The following is a 13,014-nucleotide window of genomic DNA, read 5'->3' as shown; positions in this document are numbered from 1 at the left end:
GAGGCTTCTCATAGCTAGTCGTCAACCAAGTCATGAAGAAGTCAAGCTATCACGACGCCAAGATGGCTGCATACTGCCAAGAAGTCCGACGGCTAGAGGACAAATTCAACGGTCTCGAACTCAATCACATCCCAAGCGCCTCAACGAGGCGGCTGCCGAGAGTGTCTACTCATTTTGACATTCTCTTCGCCTGACCCCTCCTTATGTTTGAAAACTAGAAGCACGATTTGCGGGTGTAAACTTTGAATAAAACTAGATGAACCGCTAGACCCTATGCCCCAGCGGCTATGGTGTTTTTGTTCACCAACATAATCAAATTCTTTGTCCCCATACCCCAAGCTTTGGCATCTGCCTTCTTAAAAGGAGGTTCAGAGGGGTCTGCCTACAGAATCTCCTTTAGGGAGAAGCTATCAGGTCACCCAAATTGATTAAACGGCTTGGATCGCTTCCGAGAGATAGAAACAAAAAACTATGATGCTCATGCAGGTTACACCGGCCCCATCACAAACGTCGGACCCAAACCCTGCACAAACATGCCCGATAAGAGCTTCCCGTCACTCATGCCGCTAAGGTAACAACACCGACCCTCGCTTTGATTTCCATTATATCGTGCATTCATCCCATATATCCAAGTATTGCATATGCAATCGCTATATCTCAACGCTTCATGTCACGTCATGAAGCGGTAGTCGTCTCATTCGATATGAGTGGCAACTGATCGAGGTTCAAAGGCTAGCCTAGGAAGGGCTCGAGGCTGTGTCGCATCAAACAGAACCAAGGGAGAAAAACTAAGATGAGCCCTAGCGGCCTTGCCCGACCTCACTCAGAAGCGAACAGGGACATCTCGACCTTTCTCGTTTGATTCTAACCTCGAGCCAAACCCATAGAATCTCCATTGAGGAGAGGCCAACGGGCGACCTGAGCTTATCGAACGGCTCAGGCATCTGCCGAGAGGCGGGTTAAGAAGTAGTGGAATGCCACATGAGGGCTCTGCCAACCCCGTCAGTGAATGATGGACCCAGATTCCACACAAACATGCCCATTAGAGAGCTCATTGAGTGTGACACTCAAGCCATTGAGGCAAGTGTTGTTAGCTTAGCCCCTCCGGTTGTGAAAACTGAGGACGGGGTGATGCATGAAACACGATCGACCCCTATTAGACCCCAAGGGGCTTGGGGGCTCGAGCCGCCCGATCCTAGATCGAGAGACCAAGGTTCGAAGGCTAGCCCGTAGTGGGCTCGAGGCCACCTCGCATTGAACAAGAGCTAGGGGAGAAAACACAAATGAGCCTCAGTGGCCTTCTCCCAACCTACATAGAGGTGGATACGGTCATCTTAACCTTTTAGTTCAATCCAGCCTCTAGCCGAGCCCATAGAATCCCCATTGAGGGGAAATATGTTGGAAGGCGGGTTATGGAGCAACGAAATGCCACCCGAGGGCTTTGCCGACGCTGCCGCAAGCAATAGGACCAGATTCCATTCGAACATCCCTGTTAGCAAGCTCATCAAACGCATCACTTGAGCTATCGAGGTAAGTGACGTCGCCTCAACCCCTCTGGTTGTGAAAACCTCAGATGGGGCAACAGTCACAAAAATGAACCAACCCTTGACCGAATCCTCGCCACGCGTGGAGGCTCAGGGAAGGTTGGACTTGCAAGGAGACCGAACGCACGATCACAGAACGATAGCTAAAATTCTAAGGAAGGGGTACGCGTGAATATAAGAGCAGTTTTGCTATCATCTCTTCAGTCTCTAGTGACATTCAACCCCAGCAACCACAAGGGGTCGGATCTCACTCGGGGGCTAGTAAATGTATAAAACCCTCTTTTTTTCAAAATAGTCGCTGCGTCAGACATCTTCCTCATGTTAAGGTTAGTGGCAAGGTTTGTGGGAACAAATAATCGAGCGTGCCTGGTAAGACTATAAAAAACCCACGCCCCGATGGCTATGGTAACTTTGCTCACCAGCATAATCGAAATTTCCCTCTTATACACCTTGGGCCCTACAGTCTTAATGAACGGAAGGGTTAGATTGCATAAGCACCTTTTTTGAATGCAAAAAGGGAAGAAAGCAAGTTCAATCAAACGAAACAAAATTATGAATCTATCTTTAGGATACAAAAGTGTCAACACTCGTCCATAGATTAAAGATAATGTCTATCGGACCCATTCGACTAACTATCCCCTCCAAGGGAGCACCATGTCTTTGATCCTATTTGCCAGGTTTCACGCAATATGAGTCACATTCATCTCGATCTCATCCAGCTCGGAGGCTTCATAGCTAGGCGCAAAGCTAGTGCTCATTGTCTCCAAGTCAATGCTCTCCACGTAATGAGACCGAGCAACAACAAAGGCTTAGGTGATCCTGGTGTGAAAAGCGTCCTCCTCAAGCTGGCGCACCCATGCCGTGATGCCTACGATAGAGGCCACAAGTGAGCTGGTTCCCTCTGGTTGTGCCACCCTTAGGTCATCGAAGACCACCTCGATGGCAGCGTGCAGGAGATCGTGCTCATCGCTCTCTGCCTAAAGGATCCCCGTGTCTCAGTCAGCTCCATGGCTAGCCCGGTGGAAATGCTCTCAGCCTCCAACCTTTGGGCTACCTTGGTTCCAAGATTGGCCTGGAAGGAGCTGACCTCCCAATGCGCCTCGTCATGCTCTTAGACGATCTAGTCACCCTCCTCAAGGGTTGCACCATGCTCCGAGTGGAGTCTCTCCATAGTCTGGCGCAGCTCATCCCACTCCTTGCGCAGCTAGGCTATCGCCTTGACGTCTAGGCTCACCCTCTGCTATAGAGCCATGGACCTCTCCTCCACTCCCAGTTTGAGCTCTCGCTCTGTCTCTACCTCGACCAGGAGGTCGAGGGCCCACTGGCAGGCCTCGGCATCCTGGTGGAGCAGCTCATTCTGCTCCTTCCACAATCTGGTAGCCTCCTCCACATCCCACCGTGCCCTCTTTGATACTTCATCAAAGGACTTCTCGGCGTCCTCCGCATCTCGACACGCCTCGACCTCCCGCTGTTGGAGACTAGCCGCCTCCTCAGCCAAGGGAGTCAGCTTGGCCACCTGCTATTGGGCGGCAGTAAGCTAGGCGCTCACATCTCCATGTAGCCGAGCCTCCTCGGTGAGGCGGTCCCATTCCTCCTTCTGCTCATGGAGGAACCATGATTTCTCCTGGCTTCGAGCGATAAGAGACTAAAAAGAAGATCAACGTCAAAAGCACAAAAATACATGAAGAAAGAAGAAAGCGAGATGGGAGATTAAGCATATACCCAGCCAGTTCAAATGATGACATCACACACGATGCCCCTGGCCTAGTTCAAGACATCCACCACAGCCGAGATCCCTCCATTGAGACTCTCCCGCTCTATACTCTCGGTAGCATCGTCAAGTGAGAAGAGAATCGATGTTGGGTCTTAAGGATCCATCCAATGGAGCAGCGACTCACCCCGCATGGGCGAATGGCTGCCCCCCAATGTTAGGGCCAAGGGTGACCCCCTGCTGGTCCTCTCCACCACCACCATGATGCCCGGGGACCCTCTGGCTATATCCCCCTCTGTCTAGCCTACCTCGGGCACCGTGGCCTAGGCCGCTGGTGGCACAGATGATGCCACTCCCTCGAGCAGCGTCGTGACTATGTCTAGCTACGCCTAGCTTGTCACGGTCGTGGCCACCTCTGCCTATGATGCTAGGGCCTTGACTTGTGGTGTCGCGCCCACCATAGATAGTGCCATAAGCATGAGCGACAGCTCCGTTTGCTCCGATGTAGGCAGTGGAATCACCTCTGCCGCCGTTTGCTCGGTGACCCCTAGGGGCGCTCCTTCAGCCCCGGTGTTCGCTTGACCCATTGAGGGCACTGGCACCACCGTGGACGGCGCCTGACCGACCGACGAGGCCACAACATCAGTTCCACTCCTGCCCAAAATGGGAGCGACGTCGGGCGACAACCCCCGTCTCGCCTGAATGGCGACACTCTTCTTGGGTGCCACCGCCAAAGAATTGCGCCTCTTCAAGATGCTGTAAGAACACAAAAAGCATGAGTCACGACAAAAGTAGAGAAAAAATAGAGGAACTGGTGGCTTACACCAGTGCTGTTGGGCGGGGCCATTTGGGGGACGAACCCTAGGTCTCTGCTTCACCTCATTGGGATGGGATCATTTTGAGCCTATCCCCTGCTCCTAGGCAGAGAGGCCCGCCTCCCTTGCATACAGGGGTGCGGCAGCAGAGCCGCCACCCTCTACCGACACCTCGGGCGTGATGGTAGATCTACCCACCCCTGCTGGCACTTGTGGCATGGCGGTAGGGTCACCCCCCTACACTGGCACCTTAGGTGCAGCGATAGACCCACCCACTCCTACTATCTCTTGAGGCAGGCCGACGGTCCGACCCGTCTCCGTCGGCCCCGCGGATGCACTTTCTCCCACGTGGAACAGGAAGGGTCCTTGCATTGACGAGTGGGTGCCTGTCAGCATGTCCTCACTTTCTAGGTCACCCCACTCAATGTCTGCCACTACCTCATCATCTTCCTCATCATCGTCATCATCATCACTATATATCTCCTCTCCTCGCTCCCGTGCCTGCTGTTTTTGCTGCTTCTTTTTCCTCTTGACCTCCTTCATCTTCTTCTGCCACTCAACGGCAGTGCGATTCACCACCGCCATGAGCGGGTCCTTCAGTAGCAGAGCCACGTGGTCCATAAGGACAAGCCTCTTTGGCTGGTCCCGCTATCTCAATATCAGCATCAAGGAATTGGGAGCTCAATTAAAAGGAGGCACGGGGAAAGAGGACTTACGAAGTCGATGTACTCTGGTTCCGGCTGCATTGGGGGGTGCCCCGGCACCAGATACACAAAATCAAGAGCGACGTTGGTGTCGTCCCACGAAGGCTCCATTGCCTCCTTGATGTGCTACGCCACTTCGGAGGGGGAGAGCGATCCATCGATAACCGCTGTCCCATCGAGGGACACTCCGAGCGCCATCAGGTATAGGGGAAGCGCACGACTTATCAGTGGCACCACCCTACATATATGATAAGCGTCGATGATCCCTAATCCCTTTACGCCCCTTTCCTTCAGAATTCGGATGGCGGTGACATGGTCCAGAATTTTCTTCTTGTCTTTATCTGGGACCCCACTTCCTCCACGATTCTAGGGCCTCTTCGATGAGGCGACCGATGAATGCTACCAAGGGGGCGACTACGTTGTTCTTAACATAGAACCAATGCGAATGTCATCCCTTGTTGGAGGTCGATAGACGCATCGATAGGTATTCGTTGACCCGGTTGTTGCGGAGCTGAATGCCAGCGCATCCTATCGGCACACTCAACTCCTGCCTCTTCTCCCGCTTCTTTAGGAGGGTGACGATGAAGAAGTGCCGCCACAGGTCAAAGTGGGGACTAATCCCCAAATACCCCTCGCACAGGGCGACGAACGCCGCAATGTGCTGGATCCCATTGGGAGTAAGATGTTGTAGCTCCACATTGTAGTAATTCAACAACCCCTGAATGAACTTGTGGGCGGGGGTGGTGAATCCCTACTGGCGAAAGTGAGCGAAGGACATGACTTAGCCATCGAGTGGTGACAACGAGTCCTCATTGTTGGACAGCCGCCACTCCTCGACGGCGCTCCACGCGCAAAGAAGGTCGTGGCGAACGAGGCCCTCCAGGCACTAGAAGGTGACATCGGATCTACACCACGGCTCCATTAGGTAATTGGGGTGGTTGGATGCGAGCTTGACGGCGGCTGTGATGCGGGTGCGGGAGGCTTAAGCAATTGGCGGTGAAGGTTGTAGATGCAAAGGCAAGGAGGCAAAGTACAGAACCCTGGGGGCAAACCCCTTGATTTTATAGGGGCGACGGATGCGAGAAAGGCAACCATCCGCCTAGATCTCCATGCCTGCCACGATACACCACCACATCATGTCACGGGATATGCACCCACAATCCCTATCCTTTCCCTCCTTTTCCACCAAAGTCGCGCCGAACGTTTTGCCTTCCTGGGCAAACCAGGACTCTTTTTCCTACAGAAGGGATACGGGTCAAAAAGCGTCTCTCCGACGCACCTGGGCCCAGGAGTTCGGGGGCTGGCCCAATGATTTCAACGGTCGTCCCAACGAAGGATGGGCCCACGAGCGACCAAAACTCAGGCGCACGAGCCTCGAGGGAGTCTCAATCTGAAATCGAGTCTCAACCAGGCTGACCCTGGATGAATCCCCATAAATGGGATACCAGGGTTCCCTTTAAACTATCCAGTTGTTAAAACACCAAATCTCACAGCCATACCCACGAAAGGTTCGAATTACCCCCTAGGCGATTCTATTCGAATCACCTGGGGGCTCAAATCGAAACACCCCCCGGGCGATTCTATCTGAATCACCCAGGGGCTACACCCAGCGGGTGTGCTCGCGCGCACACTCTGGCAAGTCAAATCACCCCCCGGGCGATTCTACCCGAATCACCCGGGAGCTCAGGGGCTACTATCGGGGACCAAATACTGGGATACCTAAAGAGGAGGAGCTAATAGCCATCAAATGTTGATGCTTCCGAACGGACAAGAACGCAACTACATTTCTTGCCTAAACGACCGAAGGTTGGCTCCGCCTCGCTCAACCCCCGAAGGCTAGACTCCGCCTCGCTCGATGTCTGGGGGCAGACTTCGCCTCGTCCGATGTCTGAGGGCAGGCTTCGCCTCGCCCCGACCTCCGAGGGCTGGCTTCGCCTCGCTCGACGACCGAGGGTAGGCTCTCGCCCGATGTCCAAGGGTAGGCTCTGCCTTACCCGACGTCCAAGGGCTGGCTCCGCCTCGCCTGATGTCCTTGGACAGGCTCTGCCTCGCCCGACGTCCTGGGGCTGGCTCCACCTCGCCCAACATCTACACCCTGCTCCTTCATAATGACGAGCACTGGGTAAGACAGGACACTCAAGTCAACCGTATTACCGAGGACCATACTCTACACGTCTGCGGGTAAGTACCGTCAGGATATGACGGGACGGGCGCTTTTAGCCCTTCCAGGCATGACAGAGCTCGAATAGTGTTGTAGGCGTCGACTTCTGTCTTATAGTGTTGTGGGCGCCGCCATCAGCCCTCGGACGTGGATCCTGACATAAGCATACGACAACCACTATAATCCAGGTTGGAACTCACATCATCTACAGTAACGGACGTATGGTCACTTCCCCGTCTGCTCCCCGTAGGGTCACGGCTCGGCACCCTAGAACGCCGCACCGTCCGCCAGAGTAGGATGGGACGTGACCACTTGCTGAACGAAGCAAGAGCACGGCCCTATCAGGATTAGCGAACGTACTATCCCTCGCACCATCTGCCATGTCAGCAGGGCAGGCTCGAGGGAAAAGGAAGACCCGGTACCTTCGAAGGACCTTCTCTACCTCTAGTTTTTTCTCTTTCTCTCATCTATAATTCCTGCTCTCCCTTAGTCTATAAAAAGAAGGGTAGGACACCCCACTAAGGAGATGGATCAATCCTATACATCACACGGCACAACTAAGCAGCATCCAAGCTCTAAGCGCCCGTTCAACCTTTTCATCAGAGACTTGGGACCTGTCCCTCTCTCGATCGTTTGTACCTCCTACTACGAATCTTTTTAGTGCTAATAACACGAGCAGCAGCAAACTGAACGTAGGGACATTTTGCCTAAACCAGTATAAACCTTGTGTCTTTTAACACACCATCCGGACCTAACGCGCAACAAATATGAATTTACTAGTTGGTGTTTATTCGAAACACCGATAATATGTTTCACACAGATGTTGCACGTGTTTGTTCCAAATGTTCCATCTGCTTCAGACATATGTTGCAGCAATGTTTTTTTGTGTGTTGTAAGTGTTTTCATGTTTCAAGCGTTGAATGGGACGGCTAGAGTCACACGACACACTTCCACAGGTAGGGATGTGAGTGCGATACGGAACAGGCGCGTGCAGTCCCCACATGCGTGATATGGAGCGGGGTGCAGTGCGGGAAGCGGAACGGAAGCGTGCAGTCCCTATGTTCGAGGGGGTGGTCCAGACAGGACGAGGCATCCGAGCGATGCGGTCACGGGAAACGGAGATGCACGCGACACGAGGTGCATGCGCGGGTGTCTGTCCGAACATCCGGCTCTAGCATCTCCCAAGGTAAATTAATGTTGCGGTACAAGTGATGCGTTGTATCTGGGCTTCTTATCCTTACCTTAAGGTAGATTTGTACTGCTTCTTTTATATTTATGAAAACATATGTGTGCGCTCTTATAAAAAAAATGTGCGAGGAGTCATTTATTCTTTCCGTATTTTCCCATCATAATTGCAAAAGCCAATTGAAACGAACCATGCCCCTTGATCAAACAAAAAGACGGAGCTGGTGCAAATTTCCCATCCAATATAATGATTATAGGGTAACATTTTACCACCAATCACAAACAAATCGATGGTGATGTGTACAAAGAGACCTTTGTTTACCCCATAAACTGGTTTGTTCTTCATACAGGTGACAGCCTGACAAGTCCAACGAGTGATCATCAGGACAAATATACTACACATTTTTGGATACTTGACAATACCGAGACCTGATTGCTCACAAGTCGCAAGTGTTCTGCTGCGACAAAACAAAGGCACAGGCAGCAGTGCAGCAGCTCCTCTTCAGGCCTTGATACAACACTGGAAGTAGCTCAGGAACTTCTTCCCTCCCTGAATCAACAAATTTCTGATTAGGAACAAACCACATACATGGATCAAGGTTATGCTTATACGCAATAAAATGTCTGGTGCATAGTGAAGTAGACAACATGCGCACACAATTGAGGTTAGCGTGCAATTGTTTGAGGTTCAGTTAAATCATACAATTCCATATCTGATGTACCGCAAATGCACTCGTGAGTGTGGCAGAAATTGGATTGTGATTCTCCATCATCACAAACAACAATGTAAGAAAAACATTATGAAGATGCCAATAAACTGCTGCAAAATGTTCTAGGTTGTTGGCAATTAAGTCTTGGTTTGATGCTTCTTCAATCATTTTGCTATTTATCACAGCTACAACCTGAGAGTTGCTTATCCCCTCAACTGGCTAAACCCATCATTAGTTTCCTTAAGATTCCTCTATGGACAAGGGCACATCAATACATCTGCGCAGCTTTCTAAAAGCATGTAGATATGGACAATATGATTAAGGCCACGTTTAGTTGCCCCGGATCACCGCCGCCCGATTCACTGTTTAGTACCGTAGCACACTGTAGCGTTTTGTTTTTATTTGATAATAATTATTCAATTATTGACTAATTAGGCTCAAAACGTTCGTCTCGCAAAGTACAACCAAACTGTGCAATTAATTTTTGATTTCGTCAATATTTAGTACTCCATGCATATACCGCAAGTTTGATGTGACGGGAAATCTTCTTTTTGCATAGTGCTAAATTCTGGAATCGCAGGCAACTAAACATGGCCAGAAAATGAGAAGATTCGTCCTTGCCGATCAGTTATGACAAAGAATATAACGCATGAAGTAGGCATAGGTGGGGTTGTTGGCTTGACGCGTCCATTTACTGGACAACCTTATCATCTAACTTGTTGAACCATATTTCAGTAGAAAGGACTCTGATCCCAATTCGGGCAGCAGAAAGGACTCATGATGAAACTATCATCTAACTTGTTGAACCATATTTCAGTAGAACTAATAATAGTTCATTCTAAATGGGAAGGGGATTTTGCACCATTCAAATATATTATTCGTCTAAACCTTGCATTCAGAAGGCGATCCAGATTTTTAACGCACACTGCTCGTGTCTACACCTTATTATAATTTACAGCATATGCATTTGAGGAATTATGAGGGAGCTGCAGTAATAAGCCCTTAGGATTACATTATCTTCTTATTCTGTCCTCAGATTATGGAACAAAAGGTCATCCCTACTAGTATTACCAGTTCCAAGCACTACCACATGGTCAGTTCCACCGTCCATGAAAAATTACCCGTGCTTTGGAATACGAGCTTGACCCTGAAATCTCACGCGGCTGCTATTGAGGCCTGGTTTAGTTCCAAAAATTTTCATCCCAAACTATCACATCGAATCTTGCGGCATATGTATGGAGTATTAAATATAGACGAAAAAAACTAATTGCACAGTTTGGTTGGAAATCGCGAGACGAATGTTTTAAGACTAATTAGTTCATGATTAGCCATAAGTGCTACAGTAACTACCATGCGCTAATGATGGATTAATTAGGCTTAATAAATTCGTCTCGTAGTTTCCAGGCGAGCTATGTAATTAGTTTTTTTATTAGTATCCGAAAATTCCCTCCGACATTCCCGAAACATCCGACGTGACATCAAAAAATTTTCTCGCGAACTAAACGAAGCCTGACTATAGGCTCCATTTCTAAACTAAACCAACAGAACCATTATGCCATTTCAGGAATCTGTTTAGGACAGCGGTAGGAAATCGAGCTTCTACAGACTGCAGCGATGCTGCCTACTGAAGTGGTGAGGTGACTTTACTATGTGTGGTAGTGGTAATGCTACATTCCAAAAAACTGGTTTCGCCGGTTGCAATTTTTTTGTCCACTGTCAGCTTTGCTAATCTGGCTCGTCCGGAGTCCGGACTAGTTTAGTTTATTTAAGTTTATACTTTTGTACTGCAGTCACTCACAATTAACAAGTTCAATCCTCGACACTAATTATTACCCCGCGCTTATAAAATTCAATTAAAATCAGACGAATCGAGATGTAATATGCTGAATTTCCACCCAAAAAAAGAAAGAAAAGATGCCTCAAGTTCGTTTAGTGATTCTGGAACGGAGCGGGACACGAAACGGAAGTTTACCGTTGGGGAGTGGTCGCGGGCGTGGAGCGGGCGGCGGCGGCGGTCGTCGGCGGGGCGGGGGCGGCCGACCTTGGGCTGGGCGTTGTTGGCCTGCGGCTTCTGGGCCTGGGCGTGGGCGAGGAGGTCGTCGTCGCCGCCGAGGCTGGCGCGGGAGAGCTCCTTCTTGTTCTGCTTGCGCATCTCGCGGATCTTGGAGAAGTCCATGGAGTAGTCCGGCAGCGCGCCGTTCTTCATGTCCCAGTCCCCGAACGCCGGCACCGTCATCCAGGCGTTGTTGGCGCCCGCCGCGTCGTGGCCCCGCTGCTGCACGCACCAACACGCACGGTGTGAGAAGGGCGAGCCGAACACATGCACGGACACGGATCGCTCGCAGCAGGAATCCGAGGCCGAGCAAGCTCCTCGAGAAGAGGAAACCAGGGAGGAAGCAAGAAAGGATTCAGGGAGGCCGAGATCGGTAGCTCTTACCTCCTTAAGGTTCTCCATGGATGGATGGATGATCCCTCCTCTGTCTCTCTGTGTCTCTCGTTCGCGTTCTTGTCTTGCTGGGTCCGCGCGTGTCGGATGAAGCTGTGGAGCAAATTCGGCAGTCACGCAGCAACAGTGTTGGACTTGTCTTCTTCGAGAGGCACGGGCAGCAGCTATCGCACGGTGTGGAGACGAGAGCAGAGGAGGGAGAGGACGACCTCCGCACTATATAGGATCGGGATAAACGGCAAAGAAAATGCTAATCCAGCTGGTTTGGAGCTAACAGTGGGTGCCCACTGTAGCCTTAGCCGCTAATCTTCCTGCAAAGCTCGCTCTTCGATCCGTTGCTCTGACTGCCCGTTGCGTCCGCGGAGGCGGGCGGCCACAGCTGGTGACTGCTGTGCTGTGGTGGAGCTAGCACTGCATTGATGATTGCCTGCTGATCTGGGCCCACCGACCCGTGAGCGGTGACTCACCCGGTCCGTCCTGGGCTCCTGGCCATCAGGCCATGGCTTCACAGGGCTTTTGCCTCCTCTCTGCAACTGCGAGCGGCCTTTTCGGGAGCACAGGATGGTGATTGGTCGGCAGGAAAAATCTGCTGTGACTCCGTGTGGCCAGCTCGGCCGTGCCCCGAAAAGGAGAGACAATTCGGTGGATCGCCCGCCCGGCCTAACCGTCCTCGATCCGCTGATAAGCTGCTTGATTTATTGTGTGAGAAAAATACTATTCGTTGACTAAAAAAGCATGGCTTATAAGCTAAACGAACAGGGCGCTTGCCATTGTTGCCCATGGAAGGCGACAGGCAGCGTGAGTTCCTTCATCTTCCCTTGCATTTCTTTCAGGTGATCGATCCATCTTCCCGTGAAGCATGTCGACGCTGACGCAGGGGTTTCAGAGGTTCAGATAGCTGCCAAAGTTCTCAGAGCCTCTAATCCATCGTGTTGTTGGTGCCAACTGCCAGCGTTCCTATCATACTACGATCATTAATTCATTCGTGATTTGTCCGGTTCGCTTGGCTGATAAGTCATGGCTGAAAATACTATTAGCTGATTTGTTGTGAGAGAAAAATAATGTTCGTTGGCTAAAAAAGTACGCCTAAACACGTTGGCAAAGGTTTTCGTCGTATTAATTTCCCGGATACGCATACGGAATGTGTATTCGAGTAGGCTGGCGTGCAAGAGTGTGGTGGACACCTGTGACCGTGTACGTAGCAGACTTTACAGTTCAGACTTTCAGAGTTTCGGTTCAATGGCACTAGACTTTTGTACCTTCCTTCGGATACGCATACGGAATGTGTATTCGAGTAGGCTGGCGTGCAAGAGTGTGGTGGACACCTGTGACCGTGTACGTAGCAGACTTTACAGTTCAGACTTTCAGAGTTTCGGTTCAATGGCACTAGACTTTTGTACCTTCCTTTTCTTTCATATATGTCACAATAATTTGTATGCAGCTGTTGTTGGTTGAGAACAAAATATGCTGCACTACAAACAAAACTATATGTTCTACCTGATGCAATCATAGACATCAGACATCACAGGTACAGTTTTTTATCAAATCACAGGTACAGTTTTGATAAGTAGCGATATACACACACAAAAAAAAGGATTTTTGAACAAGAGTTGGCAGTTGTGCAATGAACCGGTACAAACAAAATTGGCTGGTTGATCAACTGAAGCTGCGTCTCAACTCTCAACCAGTTGGGTAGTTAGGAAAAGTTTGGATTGGTTACTACAAGCAACATTCTTTT

The 13,014-nt window shown here is 50.5% G+C and overlaps 1 protein-coding gene across 1 annotated transcript; it reads right to left on the bottom strand.

The window, feature by feature from the left end:
• Positions 1–8,298: 8,298 nt before the first annotated feature.
• On the bottom strand, positions 8,299–11,623 carry LOC136506040 (uncharacterized). The gene is made up of 3 exons (XM_066501170.1): positions 11,268–11,623; positions 10,803–11,105; positions 8,299–8,670 (listed from the first exon to the last, which is right to left on the bottom strand). Exons 1-3 carry the CDS (start codon positions 11,283–11,285, stop codon positions 8,623–8,625), a joined length of 369 nt encoding a protein of 122 aa, XP_066357267.1. The 5' UTR covers positions 11,286–11,623; the 3' UTR covers positions 8,299–8,622.
• Between the last annotated feature and the right edge of the window lie 1,391 nt (positions 11,624–13,014).

The sequence above is a fragment of the Miscanthus floridulus genome, chromosome 1 (assembly GCF_019320115.1).
Source record: "Miscanthus floridulus cultivar M001 chromosome 1, ASM1932011v1, whole genome shotgun sequence".
Classification (NCBI taxonomy): domain Eukaryota; kingdom Viridiplantae; phylum Streptophyta; class Magnoliopsida; order Poales; family Poaceae; genus Miscanthus; species Miscanthus floridulus.
The sequence above is the reverse complement of the archived record's forward strand: the minus strand, read 5'-3'. Positions and strand labels throughout refer to the sequence as shown.